Source organism: Alosa alosa, chromosome 11 (assembly GCF_017589495.1).
Source record: "Alosa alosa isolate M-15738 ecotype Scorff River chromosome 11, AALO_Geno_1.1, whole genome shotgun sequence".
NCBI lineage: Eukaryota > Metazoa > Chordata > Actinopteri > Clupeiformes > Clupeidae > Alosa > Alosa alosa.
The window spans coordinates 22,509,500-22,531,168 of record NC_063199.1 but is presented as its reverse complement, the minus strand read 5'-3'; the positions used below and the strand labels follow the sequence as shown (position 1 = coordinate 22,531,168).

Genomic DNA, 21,669 nt, shown 5'->3' with positions numbered 1-21,669 from the left:
GTCACTGGAATTAAAGATGACTGCCAGCCAAACATCACAACCTAACTGATGTTATCGCTGCATTTCACTCCCAGTAAACGTTTGCAGTCAACCCATCAGAAGAGGCGGAATGTTGGCTCGCGTCACATCCTTATGGGTAATCGTGTCTCGCTACATAACGGGGAACAGTCCGCCTGGAGCCGCAGTATAGTGCAGACCGCTATCTCCCCTACAGCCAATCAAGTAAAACAGCGCTTCGGTGTCGAATACACAACTCACATGTTTCATCAAAGCGGAGATGAGAACTGCCTTCTTGCAGGAGGATGCATTGCATTATTGCATTGGTAGGTCTGAGACTTGGCTACTACTACTAACTGCATTTCCCCATAACGTTACAATTAGATAACTGTTCCCGGCTTAATGAAAAACGAAGAGAATCTTATTTCACTCAAGTGCTCTACTTACCGTATGCTCGGACCTCACTGGGCAAATCTTGACTGTCTACGATAAGAGCGTTTCCTTCGCTTGTCTTCAGCGCTGACAGAGCTCCAGTAGTCAGACCTGACGGCGTTACTAGCATTTGTGTGCCTGCGAGAGGGAGGGGGAGCGTAGAGACGGAGGGGGTGGGTGGGGGTTGAGGTGGGACGGAGAAGCATGTCGTGGTGGTAGAGAAAATAGTACAAATGCACATCTCTGCCCCCTGATGCTAAACTTGCGGTACTGCAGCTACGGCTCGCATCCGCCATTAATCAAGGTAGGCAGGTCGGCGTGTGGCAGAGCGGGATGGAGGGCCCGGTATTGCGTCACGGTGACGATGTCTCTACACTGCGTGACCTTGGATGCAAAAATAGTGTAACGTGATGGATGGGGAAGAATCTGCCGGGAATGCAGAATTGCAGTCCTGAGAATATTGAGCAGTGCTCACGACAACATTCTTACAAGCCAAGAGGTGAATTTCTTGAATTTCCCCTTGGGGATCAATAAAGTATCTACCTAGCTACAGTAGAGGTAAAAAGGTATAAAAAAGGCTTTCACTACAGTTCAAAGGTGAAATCCAGTTTTAATTCACAGAAATAACTGGTCTGGTAAAATACATAAGGGACATTGACACATTGAAACATGAATAAATATTAAGTGTTTAACCAATCCATGTTGTTTTGTACTTCATTGTAACAATAGTTGTACTAAAAAAACCTTGACAAGGTCAATGTGTTCATCAGTTCATGTTTAGACAAACATACCGGTGTGACAACAATGTGTGCAGTTTAACATCTATTCACATTCTAACTGTCTTGTATGTGTGCAGACTCACTTTCACTCAGGTTCTCACTAATACACACACACACACACACACACACACACACACACACACACACACACACACACACACACTCACTCACTCACTCACACATACATTCACAGTGTCTAGCAGGCCCTTTTGAAGCAGCCAGCATGGTGAGGAATCAGAAAGTGTTATCCCAGTGATGAGGCTCTGGCCTGAAGCTAGTGGGCACTTTAATCTGACATCATATCCAGTCTGGACCAGGGCACCAGGCACGCGGGCAATGAGCTGCCATCTGCCCACTCACAGGAAGGAGAGGAGAGGAGAGGAAAGAGCACTCCAGAGGGAGGGGAAGAGAGGAGTGGTGGAGAGAGGAGAGGAGAGGGGGAAGAGAGGAGAGAAGGAGAGAGAGGAGAGGGGGAAGAGAGGAGTGAAGGAGAGGAGAAGGGGAAGAGAGAAGAGGAGAGGGGAAAGAGGTGGAGCAGAGAGAGTAGAGGGGGAAGAGAAGAGTGAAGGAGAGGAGGGAGGAGAGATGAGAGGAGAGGGGGAGGAGAGAGGAAAAGAGGAGAGGGAGAGGATGCCAGAGGGGGAAGAGAGACGACAGGAGAGTCCACTACTCCTCTTCCTCCTCTTCCTGCGTCATGTAGAGGGCTGTGTTTCGCCAGTGCTGGGCACTTCCTCTTGAAGCCCCACCCTCTTCAGAGAGGCCTGGTACTTCCTCTTGCCCACGCTCACGATCTCCTCCACTTCCTCCGCTAAGTCCCGCCTCCCGCTGTCCAGCATGGCATCAATCAGCCGAGGCACCGCCCCCTCGCCCTGCTGGGCACGAGCCCAGTGGAAGAGCATCTCCAGAACCAGGGAGCCAAGGTCAAGCCTAGGGGTGTGTGTGTGTGTTTGGGAGGGAGGGGGGGAGAGGGAGGAGGGTTATTATAATCAGTTGTTATTTTTGGTTCTGAATTTAGTCATACTTGTAGACATGCTCGACAACATCGAAAGTCATTTAATGTCAATAAAATTAAACTGAGGAGGAAAAAGAAAGAGGGATAGAGAGAAAAATGAGATAGAGGAGACAAGAAAGAGAGAGAGAGGGAGAGAGAAGGAGAGGGAAAGAGAAGAAGGGAGGGAGGGAAAGAGAGAGGGAGATGAGAAAGAGAGAGCACTAGAGAGAGAGAGAGGATTGATCTGAGGACATGCAAAGAAAAAAAACTGGCCGTGAGAAGAAAAAAAAAGAACAGAGACGTGTGTGTGTGTGTGTGTGTGTGTGTGTGTGTATATGTGTGTGTGTGTGTGTGTGTGTGTGTGTGTGTATTTAATCTCCTGCAGTGTTCCAGATGGCTTAGCGATGACTGGCAGGACAGAGATTAAAACAATCAAAATTCTCATCCTGTTCTCATCCTCTCTCTCTCTCTCTCTTTCTCTCTCTCACACACACACAGTCTCTGTCTCACTCCCCCCCACACACACACGCTCTGTCTCACTCTCACACCCACACAAACACAAAACACACACACAGACACACATACACAACACAAGCTTCATGTGATTTTGCACCAGTCCCAACACATGGGCCTGCTCATCAGCATGTGTGTGTCAAACACATTAACATGCATGTGGGTGCAGACATGTGTTTTACCACACACACACACACACACACACTCTCTACTCCTATACCTTATGGTCATATTCCAGTGTTTTAATTGGGAGTGTGACTCAAGATGGCGTGTGCCAGTGATTGTTACATACACTCACACACAAAAAGACACACACACACACACACTCTACATATTCTGACACACACACACAGACTATATTAAACATCCCTGCTGTGCTCAAGGGATCTCTGCCATCTGTGCTTAAATGTGTCCTCTCTCTCTGATGCCCACCAGGGTCTATACGGAGAACCTTTGCGCTGTGAGCAAAGATCAGACCTGTGGCATCTGGTGCCAAACACAGACCCCTACTCTCTCTCTCTCTCTCTCACACACACACACAAACACACACCCCTAGGACCCTATCTTACACCCGTGGAATCTGGTGCAAAACACAGACCCCTACTCTCTCACACACACACACGTGCGCGCAACCACACACACACACACACACACACAAACACACACACACACCATCATCATGCATCATGCTCATGGCCACCAATGTCCTACTTTTCCGACCAAATCAACAGTGGCTGATGCCCACGTTGTGCCCTCACATCTCTGATGCTCTCATGCCCCGATACAGTGATGCAGCGCACAGAACCAAATGCCCTTGAATATGTCCCAAGCTCAAGCTTGAGTTAGCTGAAGCCCAAGAACGCAGGGGTGCCCATGTCCACATCGCCCCCAATCGCTAATAATGCCCAATAATGCCCTTGGTCATGTTTTTATATTACTCACTATTATTTTGGTCAATATTGAGATCACGATTATTTAACAATATTACTCAATCACTCAATGACCATCTATCCTCACACGGGGCACGTTGCTTTAGGGGCAGCCGTGGCCTACTGGTTAGCGCTTCGGACTTGTAACCGGAGGGTTGCTGGTTCGAACCCTGACCAGTAGGCACGGCTGAAGTGCCCCTGAGCAAGGCACCTAACCCCTCACTGCTCCCCGAGCGCCGCTGTTGTTGCAGGCAGCTCACTGCGCCGGGATTAGTGTGTGCTACACCTCACTGTGTGTTCACTGTGTGCTGAGTGTTTACTAATTCACGGATTGGGATAAATGCAGACCAAATTTCCCTCACGGGATCAAGAGTATATATACTTATATATATACACTATCGTAAACTTTCCAACAGCTTTCTTTTTAACAGCTGAAATGCAAATGTAAAAAGAAATGAAAAAAAAAAAAGACTATTTATACAACCGTTTAGGCTGTGAAGAAGAGGGGTGTGCTGGGTGTATAACTCAAGACAAAATGAGAGCATCATTTAAAAAGGGACTATTATGTTGTTTTCATAATCGCTGGTCAGTCACAATTTAAACTGACCGCACGGCCCTTTCATGCGCCCACCTGTGTTTGTACTGCATGCGGTCCAGCTCATGGTAGCTGATGCCCAGGTTCATGCCAATGTTACGCCAGTCTTGCCCAATGCGGAGCGAGATGCCCAGTAGGTTGGTCTCCGTCAGGTAGCCGCTCTCCGGGTCACCCAGGTTCAGCGGCGGATACTCCCGCTCCGCAAACACACTGCTGCTGCCACCCTCGAACCCTGGAGCCTGTGAGTGTGTGTGAGTGAGTGTGTGTGTGTGTGTGAGAGTGTGTGGAGTGTGATTGTGTGTGTGTGAGAGTGTGTGTGTGTGTGTGAGTGTGTGAGTGTGATTGTGTGTGTGTGAGAGTGTGAGAGTGTGTGAGTGTGTGCGTGTGCGTGTGAGTGTGAGTGTGAGTGTGAGTGTGTGAAAGAGTTAGAGAGAGAAAGACAGACAGCCAGACAGAGAAACTGTGTGAATAGGCAGATGAACAGGTATTACCACTTTATCTACCTGTTATTACACGGCTATTCATAATGCTGCAGAATGCTCCATTCACTTGAAGTAGTCTGGTTACTTCTTGCAATGGAACTTCATTCATAAGTGAAAGCAGACAGTTGATCAGCTGTGTTCTAAAGAATGTTTGATTCAAGTTCAGCGTGTGTGAACTATTTGTTTCTGCCAAAGCCACGAAGAAACAGTAACAAATAAATGTAAAGAATCATATCCTGTGGAGTTTATTGTAATAAGCGGGATAACTTAGCAACATCACACACACTCAGCCCTACTTCCTAGGACACACACACACACAAACACAGCTGCCCAGAAAGTGCTGTCTGTAAACAGATAGATATATTTACTGATACTTTTCGAAATCAAATCTTGCACCATACACCTCGTCAGATAGATAGACAACAGACAACATTAGATTACAGTAGATTACCACATTCACCAAATATCGGAAGGGCTTATGTAGACGATGAGGTGATTTGTGTTTAGCCAGTAAGAATTAGAGCCACTGTCATGATCCTGGCATGCTGTTGCCCAGTGAAATCGGGTATCTCTTACAACATTGTATGTTACACAAATAAAGCAAATATTTGTTGAATGTGGAAAAAGGTGACTTGGACACCACAGAGATCCTTTAACCCTGAGCATGTGTGCTGAAACCCCAGAGCCACATTTCTGCACACACACACACATTTCTCAGAGAACAATACAGTTGACAACACACACAAACACAAACACACACACAAAAGGGTCCTCTTGAAGAGCGCTGGGGGCTAAGTCTGGTATTAGGATTAGGTTTGGGTTGAGTGAGGTCTCTGGCTGAGGTCAGGGTTCAGGGGTCAGGATTGAGGGTAATCCCATCTATCTGCCCCTCACTAGTGTAGGGGGTACGAGAGGGCAGCAGTGGGGGCAAGAGAGCAGGGATACATTTAGACCAAGCTGATGCTTAGCTCTGAGGTGCATGCTGTGTGTGTGTGTGTGTGTGTGTGTGTGTGTGTGTGTGTGTGTGTGTGTGTGTGCGCATTAGTTACTACTGAGGATGCTGCACATGACTGGTGTAAATGGATGATGATGAGAATCTTATGAATCTTATGAAGGCTACTGGAGGATGTAGAATTCCATGACCCGTGGGGACCCTGTACTCAATACATCTACCTTATATACTACCTAATAAATAAATAACATGCCAGTTCAAAAACGAATACATAACTAACAAATGTAAGTTGAGAACAGTTCATTAGTGTCAAAAGTTACCGGAAGCCTGATGGGCAGTGTGGCCATCCACTGGCTGTCATGACCTTTCCTCTTCTTCAGTACCTCCACAGGCAGATCGCTGGGCACCTCGCCTCTATAGAACGACACCTGCGCGCACACACACACACACACACAATGATACAAAAAAATACACACACACACAATGATACAAAAAACCACACTCACACAATGTCACACACACGCACACACACACACACACACATATCAGTCATTAGCTGTCATGTTCTTAATTGTGCTCTCCTGCCCCTTATGTACCCGGTCTCATCTTTCCTTATTTCCCCTCTGTGCTCATACCTGTCCCCTGATGGGCCCCTCTAGCCCCGTGCTGGGGCAGATGAACACCTCCTTCAGGTTCTTCAGGTGGGAGTAGAACACAAAGGCCAGGCGGCCCTCCACGCAGTCTGGCCGATCTGGAACACAGCAGCATCCAGACGCACAGGTCAGTGTGTGAGTGAGTGTGTGTGTTGTACTCACAACACACACACATTTATACTAAAGAGTGTGTTTGTGTAGCACAAAGCTAATTCATTCACAGATTTCACTCAAAGCTCTTTGCCTCAAGCAGAGGATTGTGATCTTAATGAAGCAGCACACACGTGGAGGTGTCTCTCAGTCCTGCAATGCTGTTGATGCCTGATGTTGAGGCTATAAAACACTAGTCCCCTTCCAGATGGTCCTCTATATTGACTGTGTGCAGGCTACTCCTAATGTAAGTGTGTGTGTGTGTGTGTGTGTTCTGACCTGCGTTGACGTCGATGCCTCTCTCAAAACCTGCGAAAAACTGCTCCCCTTCCAGCAGGTCACACACATCAGAGGGTTGGGGACCATCATACACCTCACACAGAGACTGCAGTCTGCTCTCAACCTGGTGCACACACACACACACACACACCAGACATATGGGTGTTAATTACAGTCATGCACATGCACAAACACATACATATACACACACAAACCAGACATATGGATATAAATTACATAGTCACACACACACACATACTGTACACCAGACAATACACACACACACACACACACACACACACACACACACACACACACACACAGATACATACATTATCAACACACACCCACACAGACAAGACAAACAGTTTAATGGTCAGGCTCTGTTACTCGGCATTGCCATGGCAACATGAGATTGGTGTGGAGGTTATTAGTTATGGCCCAGATACCCCTACATCCAACAGAGAATGGTGCTAACACAAAGACTAGCTGCAGCACAGACATCTAGTGCTAACTGCTAACCCAAAGACTAGCTGCAGCAGAGACATCTGCTACTAACTGCTAACCCAAAGACTAGCTGCAGCAGAGACATCTGATGCTAACTGCTAACCCAAAGACTAGCTGCAGCAGAGACATCTCCTGCTAACTGCTAACCCAAAGACTAGCTGCAGCAGAGACATCTGATGCTAAGTGCTAACCCAAAGACTAGCTGCAGCAGAATTGCCTGGTGCTAAGTTCTATCCCATAGACTAGCTGTAGCAGAGACGTCTGATGCTAAGTGTAATCCAAAGACTAACTGCTCTAGGGAGGATGGCTATCAACAGAGTGGAGATATGATATGACCGCTCTGCTAACCAGCAGCGTCTGGGGAAAGCTCCTCTGACTCACTCGTATCAGCATTGAGATCTCCACCCAGAACAGACATTAAAGCAGTGCATTCTCCATCCTCCCACGAGAAAAGATCTGACAGATCTGTGTGAAAAAATACTGCACACTTTAGCCAAGATGCAACTATTAATACATCTTAATACAGGACTGTGTGTGTGTGTGTGTGTGTGTGTGTGTGTGTGTGTGCGCATACACAAACACCATACCGTGTTTGTGTGCGCGCACACACACACACACACACACGCACGGGCGCACACACACACACATACACACACACACTTCCTAGCGCAGGGCCTTCTCAAGAACTGGGACACAGGGCATGTTTTGATTTGGAGCATGTGACCTAAACTACACCACATCTCTCTGATAAACACAGACGCAGACACACACACACACACACACACACACACACACACACACACACACACACACACACACACACACACACACACATAGTCTCTCTCTCTCTCTCTCTCATACACACACACATACACTTACACACACACACAGACACACAGACTGACCTTGCAGGCTGGAAGGCACTGTAGCAGCACCTGAAGAGGATCACTCTTCTTCTGCTGAGCCAGAAACTGCACGCGGAACTGCTTCAACCTGTGATACACTTTACGCACCACTCCACTGATGCACTTCTGGGTAGAGTACCACAGCCAGTACCTACAACACACACACACACACACACACACACACACACACACACTTTAGACCTTCCACACAACTCCACTGATGCACTTCTGGGTAGAGTACCACAGCCACTACCTACAACACACACACACACACACAGTTCGGACCTTACACTCTACATCACTGACACACACACACACACACACGATGTGTCGATGACATATCCCTTACCAGGAGAAGTGTGTGATGGTGAAGATGGCATACAGGTGTGTGATCTGTAGGGACACCTGTGTTGTGATGTCACTCCAGGAGTGTGAAGCTGAGTCTCTGTGCAACAGGTGCAGCTTTGACATGTCCACCATGTGACCTACACACACACACAAACATCAATATAGAAGACGCACTGTCACAAGATGTAAGCAACTCCTCGCGGGATAAACGTTTTTTTTTATTCAGTCATTCAAGCGTTATTGGGGTAAGTGTTGCTTTTTCCAGGCTATGGTTTCGATGGTTACCTATTGTCAGTCAATAGTAAAAGTAATTAACTGTGTATAACTGTTTTGTCATTGACTGACACCACGGTGAAGTTAGTTTCACTTTGCCAATGAGTTCAAATAATAGACAAGTGCAAATGCGTGTAGGCTATACTATGCTAGGTTTTAGTAAAGCATGGTTTAGTGGAATAACTGTTCCATACTAGCCTGGGTTTTCCCATGCTGCCTTACGCGCGCGATTTTATTCATGCTGCTAGACAGCCTGGATTCCATGGACTTCGTTTTCACCTCAACGAAGGAACCAATCACAGAACAGAGGGGGGACAGCAAGACGATGACGACACACCGAAGTGGTTATGAGCTACGTACAGACGTATTTGATAGACATTCGTAGCGCTCAATAAACGGCTCTGGGCATTCGTAAACAACGTTTCAAATACGAGAAAATGAATGTGTAGTTCCCAGACCCCATCTCAATGAGATGAGGTTTGCCGTTAGCCAAGCTAGTTCCATACGGTCTCGCAAGCAGATTCCTTCAAATGCGCCGCTGACTATTAAAATACCTATGCATTCTTTGAAGTTGCGCTGCACGCTGTTAAAGGAAATGACAGATGTCATTCTCATTGGTTTAAATGATATTAGGCCCAAAACACACCCATGACTGCCCGCCGAAAACGAAAACACTCCCAATGTGGACTGGACATCCCACTTAATTTAAATAAGCCTTTTGCCAGTGACCATGCATTTTAGACTGTCAAGATAGGGCCCACACACACACACACACACACACACACAGAGCATTTCGGGTGAGTGTTCTTGTTGGATTTATTATCCTCACGTGGATTTCCATCATAATCAGGAGATTTATTTTGGGCACTGGGTACTCCCAAACACACACACACACACACACACACACTCTACAGCCCACACAGCTAAACTCTCTTTCTCTTGCGCCCACACACACCGTCTCCTTTTCTCACATGTCACAACACTGTCTGTTGCGCAGCTCACCCTCCAACACACACACACACACACACACACACACACTATCTCTGCTGAGTCACATAAGCCCAACAGCCCACTCAGTCCTCATACACACTCTCTTCATTCTCTTAAGCCCCATAGTACATATATAGTTCATAATATATAAAGCTGAATTTCATTAACATTTATTGATCTCTTGTCACGACATCACTGCTAGTCTCTTCCTGTGTGTATGAGTACCTGAGTACAGAGTCCTGTACACTCTCTCTCATACGCACACACACACACACAGTCCCGAGTCTCAGCCTCTGGCCAACATTCTCTCATAATCACACATTTCCTCAGACAGACAGTGAGAGAGAGAGAATAGAGAGAGAGAGAGAGAAAGAGAGAATAGAGAGAGAGAGAGGGAGGGGGGGAACAAAGAGAGTGAAAAAGATGGTGAGTGAAAAAGCGAGACAGAGTCAAAAAAGAGAGGTGTGTTACCAGTGAGGCCAGGTGGAAGGGGGATCTGCACCCTGATTGGCTGGAGGAAAGGCATGCTGGGAGTCTGGGAGAGACGCAGGAGGGGGGAGGCCCGAGCATCAGGGTCTCCACTCAACTCCCTCACCTCAGACAACACCACCTGCAGGACCTGAGCACACACACACACACACACACACACACACACACACACAAACACAAAAAAAAATCCATACATATCATAAATAATAAGTGTGTCTCAGAGACACACTGTTACGTGCAGTGTGACAGTGCGAATGTGTGTGTGTGTGTGTGTGTGTGTGTGTGGTTCTGTGTGTTAGCATCATAGACACACTCTTACCTGCAGTGTGACTGTGCGTGTCTGTGTGGTGGCCTCTGGAGGAAACCTGAGCTTGATGCCAGGATCGACACGGGACACCAGTAGCGCCCCCTCTGGTGAAACAGAGCAACTGTCACTCACCAGCCTCGCCACGGCAACAAACCAAGAGAACTCCCTCACATTACAGCAGGCCAACTACACACACACACACACAAAGAAAAGAAGACACACGTATGAAAGAGAAAATACACACAGAAACTTTTCACAGTATTATTGGGATAGTCTTGAATTTCCCCTGGGGATCAATAAAGTATCTATCTATCTATCTATCTATCTATCTATCTATCTATCTATCTATCTATCTAGCTAAAAGAGAAGCTAAGGGCCATGGGAAAGAAGAGTGTGTATGTGTGTGACTGTATGTGAGAGTACTGGGGCAGCCGTGGCCTACTGGTTCGGGCTTCGGGTTTGTAACCCGAACCGGTTGCCGGTTCGATCCCCCACCCAGTCGGAAAAATGTCGGCGGGGGAAGTGGTTAAGTACTGCTCTCCCATGCCCACATCCACGGCTGAAGTGCCCTTGAGCAAGGCACCTAACCCCTCACTGGTCCCCGAGCGCCGCTGTAGCAGGCAGCTCACTGCTCCTGTGTGTGTTTCACTAATTCACAGATTGGGATAAACGCAGAGACCAAATTTCCCTCACGGGATCAAAAGAGTATATAAACTTACTTATACTTATACTGTATGTGCGTGCCTTTAAAGTAAGTTTGTACGAATGATTGTAACTGTATTCTATTAATGAATCTGTGTATTTGTGTCTATTGTAATGAATGTGTGTTTGTGCGTATTTGTGTCTGTATAAGTGTAATGAATGTGTGTGTGTGTGTGTGTGTGTGTGTGTGTGTGTGTGTGTTACCCTTGCTGGGCGTCCCCTTGGCTGGCTGCTGTGTCTCTGGCTCCCCCTCCTGGTGAGAGTGGGGAGTGTGCTCCACTGCTGCCCGTCAAACCTGCGGACCACCACCTCTCTTCGGCGCACCCGCCGATACGGAACACACACCTCCACCGGCTGACACAGGAATAGAGGGATATAGAGAGGCAGAAGAAAAGAGAGGAAGGGAGATCCGGGGAAGAGGTTGACAGAGAGTGGAATAGAGAGAGAGAGAGAGAGGGGAAAGAGAAAAGGGGTAAAATGAGAGATGAGGAGGTAGTGGACTCATTCAAACTGCAAAATACCAGCAGTGAGAGAGCACAGAATGTGAAGTTAATACAGTGATTACAGACGATGCAGCTTAAGAAAGACAGTCTGAACAACATCATGGCCATAGCAGCATAAACTACACTAATAACGCTTACAATAATTCACAAACAAACATTAGAACAAGCATACAAGCAAAGAAACACACACACACACACACACACACACCTTCTCAAAAGAGACGCCATGAGGGAGGAGCTCTAGTGGGCGACTCATTAGGAAGTCATGCTCTTCTAACCACACCCACTTCCTGTCCAGTTTATGCTCCACCCACTTCAGCCTAGTGACAGATGCCACACATTGCCGTGGAAACAGGAGCTCCGCCCCTCCAGGGATGAAAACGTGACATCCATCTGTGGTCACAGTAAATCTGATATAAAACAAATAATTAAATAAATAAATGAACATTTCAATTTCAATTTAATTTCACTTATAGAGCGCCAAAACATTACACATGTCTCATGGCGCTTTACAGAATGTAGACAATCAGAGAAAAGAAAAGAAGGCCCATAGGTACATAACATAACATAACATAAAGCACATTACAAACTGTATTAACTTAAAAATTCACCACATGAATGTCTTGATTGGCCTGTCATCTTGATCCAATAGCCAATATTATTACAATTACCAACAGAGTAATACATTCATTAATCATTTTTTCACAAGCACTACAAGCTTATTTTGGAGTGCTGTAAATATGTTAACCATGCACCTGAGAGAACTTAGCTGGCTGGAGGACACTGAGAGCTAGCAGCTAGATGCTTCTCAGGCTCAGGCTAACTTCCTGTACCTGAAGCTGAGAGCTATCAGCTAGCTGCTTCTAAGGGCTAACTTCTTGTACCTGAAGCTGAGATCTAGCAGCTAGCTGCTTCTGAGGCTAACTCCTGGGAAGCTAACTGCTCCTGAGGCTGTAAATCCTGAAGCTGAGAGTCTTTACTTCCCAGCAGGAGGGCTAGAACTAAGACTTCTGAGGCCTAAACAGAGTCATGCCTGTCCAACCTTTCCAGAATGTGCTTAGATGTGTTTAGATGTCACAGAAATAGCTGTATGTGTGTCTGTGTGGTAAGTATGAGGCTGAGCCTGTCTTTATCCATTGCACCTGAAGTGTGAGTAGAATGGGTGTTTAACATTATACTGCACCTGTGCTGGTTTATTCCTAAGTGCAGCTCTGGTATTGCAGTGTCTTCCTGAGCTGAAATGAACACATTTTGAAATAAACACACACAATATCCCACCCTAGGGCACACACACAAGTCACATGAATGCATGTGTGAGCGCATACACACACACACACACACACACACACACACACACACACATTTACCACACACACACACACACACATACATTCACACAAAGCGTACACCACATTCACTCAGTTAATCATGCACGCACGCACACACAGACACTCATCACAGTATTGTACAGCATTCCTACAGTGCCCTGTGATAATTAGATGTACAGTAATTATGATTAATATGTGTTAACTCGCTTCCACTGAATACTCATAGCCTATGGCCTTAATGAATTCTTTGAATGACAGCTTCCTTTTTTGTGTGTGTGTGTGTGTGTGTGTGTGTCTGTATGTGTGCACCAGTATTGATACAGGATCTCGTGAGGACTATGACTTCAAAAAGGTCATCAAGTAGGTCATAGAGGTCATAGTTCATCATGTAGAGTCAGCTGACCTGGAGGGTTGGGGGAGATGTGGGCTGTGTGGGGTTGTTCATGGTCGGTGAGAGGTGAGGGAGGGCATGCACACATTCCGGAATACTCCGCAAGTCGTTGCTATGGAGAACCAGCTCCCGGAGAGACGACAGAGAACCTGAGAGAGAAAGAGCTAATCATCACTGAGATTACATGCTTATATATATATATATATATATATATATATATATATATATATATATATATATATATATATATATATGTGTGTGTGTGTGTGTGTGTTGTTGTGTGTGTTGTAATATGACAGTTGGCTTTATAACAACTACATGTCTTATCTTAACATCTCATCCAAAGCTCAGCCACTTATGATGCCACCTATTTAGACCTAAAACCAACGTAGCATATGATCATTTTCTGAGACAACTGACAACTCCAAAATTATTGTTAAGCCTCTCTCCCTTCCAGTACATGACTAATGAAGCCTTGCAGTGTCTCCAAAAGGTTTTGAAATAAACCTTCCCAAATCCTAGGGCACACACAATGACTGATCATGTGAGCTTCACATTTACCACACACACACACACACACACATACATTCACACAAAAGCGCATACCACATTCTGAACAGCAGACGCCGACTGATTTGTATTGTAAGCAGTTGGTCACTTGGCTATTCTGATTAAATGCATTAGTGTAATAACATCTGAACGGATTAGATTTTTGTGCCATGTAAACAGCTAGTCCGACGTCTTCAATCGGAATTTCAATCTGACTGCAAAAGAGGCTATTGTGTGTATGTATCTGTTTTTTGAGTGAGTGTATGTGTGTGCGTGTGTGTGTGTGAGTGAGTGAGTGAGTGAGTGTATGTATGTATGAGTGTGTATGAGTGTCTGTGTGTGTGTGTGTGTGTGTGTGTGTGTGTGTGTGTACCCAGGGTCGTAGGCAGCTCCTTGAGGTGGTTCTGCGACAGCTCCAGCGTTGTCAGGCCGCTCATCTGACCCAGCTCATCGGGCAGCGCCTGTAGCTGATTGGCCGACACGTCCAGCGTGCGCAGCCCCTGGAGCCTGCCCAGCGTGGGGGGCAGCGCGCGGAGCCGGTTGCCCAGCAGGAGCAGCCTACGCAGGGACGCCAGCGCCACAAGCTCCCCCGGCAGGCTGGAGATCCGGTTGTAGCTTAGTACCAGCTCCGCCAGCACCGGCAGAGACAGCACGCACAGCGGCAGGGACGGGAGCTGATTGAAGGACAGGTCCAGGTGGACGAGGAGAGAGAGGGAGGAGACGGGCGAGGGGAGGGTCGAGAGAAGGCCAGGGATGGGCGCGCCCTGGGCGTCATGGAAACGATGACCTTAAAGTCGGAGGAGAGAGGGAGAGGAAGGTGGAGAAGAAACGTGAGAGAGGAGAAAGAAACTAAACCAGCAACGTTCAGGGCATAGTCAGCTCTCTCTGCTTACCTGTCAACAAACTGCATCTGTTGGACTCATTTAAAAATGCTTTCAAATGTTTTAAAACATTGCACATACACCATCTATTAATGTTGTAACATGCAGTTACTGCAGGTAAAACCCACATGGACAAGATGGAGGAACCAAGAAAGATTTAAAAACAACGTTTTTGTCCAGAGCACTGGGAGACTAGAGTTCCTCTCTATTCACCTGCTAACTTAAACACTTACACATATTCACAAAGCTTTTACTCATTTACAACGTGTGTGTCGGTTGTGTCTGTGTGTGGGTTGTGTCTGTGTATAAGCATGTGTGTCGGTTGTGTCTGTGTGTATAAGCATGTGTGACAGTTGCTGTATATATCTACCTCTGATGGCCAGAGAGCGTAGCCCTGTGAGATTGGGCAGCACGACCACTGCACTCTCTAGCGCCCCCTGGTCCTCGGAGCCCAGTCGGAGGTACTGCACCTCCCTGAGCTGCTCCCGCTGAGTGTCCCACAGGCTGGGCAGTGCGGCCGCTCCCCCCTTAAACACGTCCAGTGTCAGGTGCCCCCCAGCCAGCAGCACACCCACATCCGTACCCTCAGGAAGTGGGGGGAGAGGGGGGGGGACAGCGACGGAGTGGTGGATAGAGACGAGGGGGAGGAGGAGGAGAGAGAGAAAGTAGGGATAAGGTTTGGGGAGGTGGAGGAGAGTGGTGTTTCAGAGATGGATGGGGCCCAGGTGTCTGAGGGTGGACGCGAGAGGGACAGGGCACCAATACCATCCACGTCCTCTGGCGTATCGCGTCCGTTTTCCGTGGCAACCGCACCATCTCTCTCTCCCAGAGTCAGGTGATTCATGGGTTTCTCCAGATGATGATCCTGCGTCCTCCCAGTCCCTCCTGGCGTGTCTGTGTTGACCCCCACTCCGTCCAGGCCATCCACCATGGGGAGTTCCTCTCCGTTGGGGAACTGGATGGTCATGACTCCTACTGGGGCCTGATCCTCTCTCCCGTCTTTTCTCTCTTCCTGGTTCCTTGTTCCTTTGCTTCTGCCGTTTGTTCCTCCACACCACCTGTCTTCCTCGTCTTCCTCTTCCTCCTCCTCCTGAATCTTCTGCTCTTCTATCTTTCCTCCGCGCTCCATCCTCCCCTATCTTCAGACGCGCGGTTGTCTCGGCATGGAGAGTGTGATGATGCGGAGGTGTCACAATCTTGTCTGGGGACCTCTGTCTCCTCTCCACTGTGCTTTTTCCTCTTCATCGCGGAGACCATCCACCCCTCCCTCCCTCCCTCCCCCGCCCGTCACTCGTGTGGGCAAGCGAGTCTGGACTGGCCCGAGCCGCGGAAGCACGGCATGCACGTTTCCTGAAACCCAGAAGGTGCGAATTAGCAAATCAGTGAAGTGTCAATTGGACACGAAAGTGTTAGCGCAGCAGGTGAACTGTCAACTAGACCAGGCATGTTGAAACGAAGAGGATGAATCAATCAGCTATGTCCAGCAAGATAACAAAACATTATACAGCAAAGTGATCTATTTGGTTAGGCTGGCTGACTGACTATGCAGGTGGTGGATTTAAGGGTTGCACACTGTTCTGCAAACTCGTTTAACTCAACTCAGTATCAACTCAACATTTATTATACTCATATGAATAGCGAAAGACATCGTTAATACATGCATTATTGTCTTAAGAGTAATTGTGTTTGCGCTGACCAACTAACTCTTGATGTAGTGCAAGGGCCCATGTAGCTGTTAAATCAATGCATACATAGCAACGTCAGATGTTGACACTAAAAGCATATCGCTGGATAAAGTTGTTAATGTTACCGTTATTGTGTTGGATGTGGTCCGAAAAGTGTTCTTTAACTCCGACTTTCAACTTCAATTGAAAGGTTTGGTTGACGAAAATTATGAAAAGTCCACAGTAGGCTACAGTCCAAACCGGAGTGACTTCCTCGATCCACTAGTGTTTTTGTACAAAACTCCATATTGTCAACGAATCAGATGGACCGCGAAACTTTCAACCTAGGGCGGGACACTTCTTAAAGAGACAGTGCACCATTAACATCCTGGCTAAAAGGCAGGTTTGGGGTAGCTTGACATTTGCAGCCAGTAAGGTAAAGGTGCCTTTAGGTGCCTTTTCATACCCCTTTGTAAAATTAGTAATAATGTTTATTATTATTATTATTATTATTATTATTATTACATGAATATTATTAATGCTGAGTAACAGTTTTATCACTAAATAAAGTGAGGAGATTTCTAATATAACAACATTTAAAGAACAATTTATATATATATATATATATATATATATATATATATATATATATATATTACAGCAATGTAACAGTTATATGTAGTGTACAGTTCATAAGAAACTGTTCTTGTTTGAGATCTGCTTATAAAGAAGAATTCATTCATTGACAATAAACATGTATTCCTAAATGGCATACTGTATACAATATTACATGAAAACGCATCGTTTTGTATAACCACTTCATAAAATTTGAATAGGCTATGTTGAGGCCAGAATACATGGCTCTGTTTTCCTACAGTCAAAGTACATGTACGTATTTGGATGCAGTCAAGTATATCTGCTAATTTATTCAATACAAGTTATCTCTGATGCAACAATGTCCCAAGCAGAAATGGATTCCACACGAAAAAGTACTATGCGATCAACTGAGAAAAGTTTGGTAGTGACCTTAATCAAACGGAGATTTTGCCCCGTCTAATAACACCAGACACAGAGCACTGGTTTAGCATGTCAACCCTAGGAGGCAGTAGTGAACTTCTGATGGCTGCCAAGTTCTGAGTAATGAGAATGAGGTCTTCAGCCCTGGGATGAATTCATAAGCCAGTGAAAAAGAGTGGTCATGACCTCCGAGGAGATAACGCCTCATAGTAGCTAACACCTGGCAAGGATGTTATTAGGATTACAAGGATACTATACATATAACTGCTACAAGCAACTGTTACAAGGATCACTACATATAACTGTTACAAGGATCACTACATATAACATTTCTGCATCACTGAGGCTGTGCTGCTTCCTCTTTGTAAACCGCACCTGTTAAGCCCGCGTGCGCAAGATGCAGTATCATGTGTTTGGTCGCGTTCCATGCAGCAAGTATATTAACAGGACGGTGCAGGTTGCATACGCGTACGCTTGCTAAGTATAGTCAGCAAGTATAACTGAGCCCTTACACTCACTCTGTGCTGTACAAAGTCTTTTTTTTTTTTCAGAATGGACATTAAGCAACCTAGGATTTCTTATTCACAAGACACCACACTCTCCATGTTTTTGTTCAATGGGTGTATTTTCTAAAAGTTGCAATAATCCAAAATAGTAAAGATGGCCATACTCCCAAACTGTCTTTTTTTCTATGTTTTTATAGCAACAGAGGAAGCAAACCTTTCGGCCATCTAACTTTCATTGGTTAAGTAGGATTTAAAATATATGTTTTTGTGCCCCTTGCTAACATTATTCAAAATAATCCCAGATAGTGTCTGTGTCATCAACCCGAAGTCATCTCTAATGGATTTGGAATCCTATTTCAAGCTTCTTTCCAGGCTGCACTCTCCTGCTGGCCATATGCCTGTCCTCTGCCCTGACCTTTCACGCAGAAGGCCTGGAATGACCAAAGCAGAAGGCATGAAATGGCCTATGATATCAAACCATTGCAAAATACTTCTCAAGAGAGGTCTATAACATCAGATCAATATACTGATGACTTTTATTCACTCTAGCAGCATGCTGTTCTAAATGAAAGTGTATCAGGAACTGCCTAGCAAGGGCCCAAGAACATGGATGCGTGTATCCCTTTTTTATCCCTTTTTAAACTTGTACATATATACACTGTGTCATACGTAGAGAGGTGGGTGTTTTGGAATAGAAATTTGTGCTTGAACAAAACGTTCTGTCCTCAGACCTGTCCGTCTAAGCTACTAAGAATCAATGTCTATGTCTACATCTGCTACATGCCGTGTGGAAGAGGCATTATGTATATTCCTAAGATGTTTCATTGTGATTATTAGTTTTGTTACACAGTGGTCATGGTAACAGTGATATTGGAAGATGAGGGGCATGAGTGCAGTCTGCCCACACAACTCTTTATCAGTATCCAAACACAACACCAAACACACAACTCTTCATCAGTTTCCAAACACAACACCAAACACACAACTCTTCATCAGTATCCAAACACAACACCAAACACACAACTCTTCATATCCAAACCCAGCAGCAAACACACAATCCTTTATCAGTATCCAAACACCTCACCAAACTCACAACTCTTCATATCCAAACACCTCACCAAACTCACAACTCTTCATCAGTATCCAAACACAACAGCAAACACACAATTCTTCATCAGTATCCAAACACAACAGCAAACACACAACTCTTTATCAGAATCCAAACACCTCACCAAACTCACAACTCTTCATCAGTATCCAAACACAACACCAAACACACAACTCTTCATATCCAAACACAACAGCAAACACATAACTCTTTATCAGTATCCAAACACCTCACCAAACTCACAACTCTTCATTAGTATCCAAACACAACAGCAAACACACAACTCTTCATCAGTATCCAAACACAACAGCAAACACACAACTCTTCATCAGTATCCAAACACAACACCAAACACACAACTCTTCATCAGTATCCAAACACCTCACCAAACACACAACTCTTCATCAGTATCCAAACACCTCACCAAACTCACAATTCTTCATATCCAAACTCCTCACCAAACTCACAAGTCTTCATCAGTATCCAAACACAACACCAAACACACAACTCTTCATATCCAAACCCAGCAGCAAACACATAACTCTTTATCAGTATCCAAACACCTCACCAAACTCACAACTCTTCATCAGTATCCAAACACAACACCAAACACACAACTCTTCATCAGTATCCAAACACAACACCAAACACACAACTCTTTATCAGTATCCAAACACAACAGCAAACACACAACTCTTTAGCAGAATCCAAACACCTCACCAAACTCACAACTCTTCATCAGTATCCAAACACAACACCAAACACACAACTCTTCATATCCAAACACAACAGCAAACACACAACTCTTCATCAGTATCCAAACACAACAGCAAACACACAACTCTTCATCAGTATCCAAACACAACACCAAACACACAACTCTTCATCAGTATCCAAACACAACACCAAACACACAACTTTTCATCAGTATCCAAACACAACATTAAACACGCAACTCTTCATCAGTATCCAAACACTACAAACACACAACTCTTCATCAGTATCCAGACACAACACAAAAGCCCATGCCATGCCATGATGCCAAGAAATACAACGGCCAATGTGCATGGCAGCGAAAATGAAACTAACAGGATTAAAGAAATACCCTAGAGATATGGCAGGTGACTTGTCTTTGATATGGTGTCCTATCCGTGGCCATCGTAAGGACTTTCACCTGTGACCGCATGTGTTTTTTTCATTATTGATCAGACTCTTCTGTTTTTACAACCATCTACAGGCCAGTGTTAAAGGAACCGTATGTAAGAAATGTATTTCAATTAATCATAAAATGGCCCTGATATGTCACTAGACATTAAGAAATCATGTTCATTTCAAATACTTATATCACTAATAGCAGTAGTCCTGCCAGGATATTGTCATTTAAAAAGTGAAGTTGCAGCCCTCAACTGATGTTGATGTTGTGTTTTGTCATGTCATGTCAACTACTACTACTAGCACTACTAGCACAACTACTAACTACTAGCAGTGTTGGGAAGTAACGTATTCAGAATACAATTTATGAGTAACTGTATTCCGATACACTTACAAGTTAAATAGTTGGTATTTAGAATACAGTTACATTGTTGAAATCAATTGATTACATTACCATACTTCTCTGTTTCATAAGTTTATTCACTCTCTAAATAAATTAAGGCAACTCCATTTCCCAGAAGCTCCTGAAAGCAATCTATGATGAAATTGTTTCCATGTTTAAATCCAAGCCCCGCCGTCTTGCACTAGCCTCAAAACGCAGCCAGCGCACATTATGGACGCGTCATGCATGGTCAGAGTAGCACACCTTTATGGCAAGCCGTTCAGGACATAACGTCTGTCAAAATAACGCCTCCACGTGTAGATGTTTTACTTCTTCAGGAGTAAAAAATAGACGTCTGAGCGTCAGACGTCATATTTTTATGTGTGCCACACGCAAAAACTTTGCGTCTGACGTCAGAAGTAAAAAAATGACGTCTGGGTGATTTGCTGCAATGCCAGAGCCTTTGTGCCAGAGTAGACACAGCATTGGCTGCTGGAAACAGGAAATGCAGCCGCTATAGTTGCAGCAGAAACAAGATGCCAGAGCAATGTGCAGCATATTCCTGCTCAAATCGGCGGACCATCGCAAACAGGGCTCGGGGGATTACTTTTCACAAGTAAGATTTAAAATTATCGTACTATTGGTTGTATTTTGTGAATGCAATATTACCAGAGAGTTGAAAAGGAGCAAGGATCTTTGTTATTACTGTATGTAAATCGTAGCCAGCTAGCTAGGCTACTTACTAGGTGTTCAGGTGCTCACCTGGCTATGAACTGAGACTTGATAAGTCATATTCCATAACACTGACTTACATTACAACTGACACAAGAATGCTATTGTAGAAATGAATATTACTAGTATAACATTGGCCGGTGAATTTTACACAAGTGGTACAGACTGTAGCCTATTATTGGG

The 21,669-nt window shown here is 45.3% G+C and overlaps 2 protein-coding genes across 2 annotated transcripts in view; both read right to left on the bottom strand.

Moving 5' to 3' along the window:
* The window catches only part of slc25a22a (solute carrier family 25 member 22a), a 37,081-nt gene extending 36,500 nt beyond the window's left edge, over positions 1-581 (bottom strand). Inside the window, exon 1 of the mRNA XM_048257541.1 lies at positions 445-581. The gene's annotated coding sequence lies outside the window, so the exon portion shown is untranslated. The remainder of the gene's footprint in view (positions 1-444) is intronic.
* A 1,200-nt stretch (positions 582-1,781) lies between these two features.
* pidd1 (p53-induced death domain protein 1) lies at positions 1,782-16,885 on the bottom strand. The gene is given in 18 exon segments (XM_048256069.1): positions 1,782-2,135; positions 4,273-4,475; positions 5,991-6,098; positions 6,306-6,421; positions 6,753-6,876; positions 8,165-8,315; positions 8,514-8,649; positions 10,247-10,394; positions 10,584-10,757; positions 11,478-11,627; positions 11,985-12,186; positions 12,960-13,006; positions 13,426-13,440; positions 13,508-13,644; positions 14,418-14,831; positions 15,296-15,548; positions 15,551-16,275; positions 16,736-16,885. Coding segments are annotated over 17 exon segments (3,117 nt in total). The 5' UTR covers positions 16,055-16,275; positions 16,736-16,885; the 3' UTR covers positions 1,782-1,900.
* Between the last annotated feature and the right edge of the window lie 4,784 nt (positions 16,886-21,669).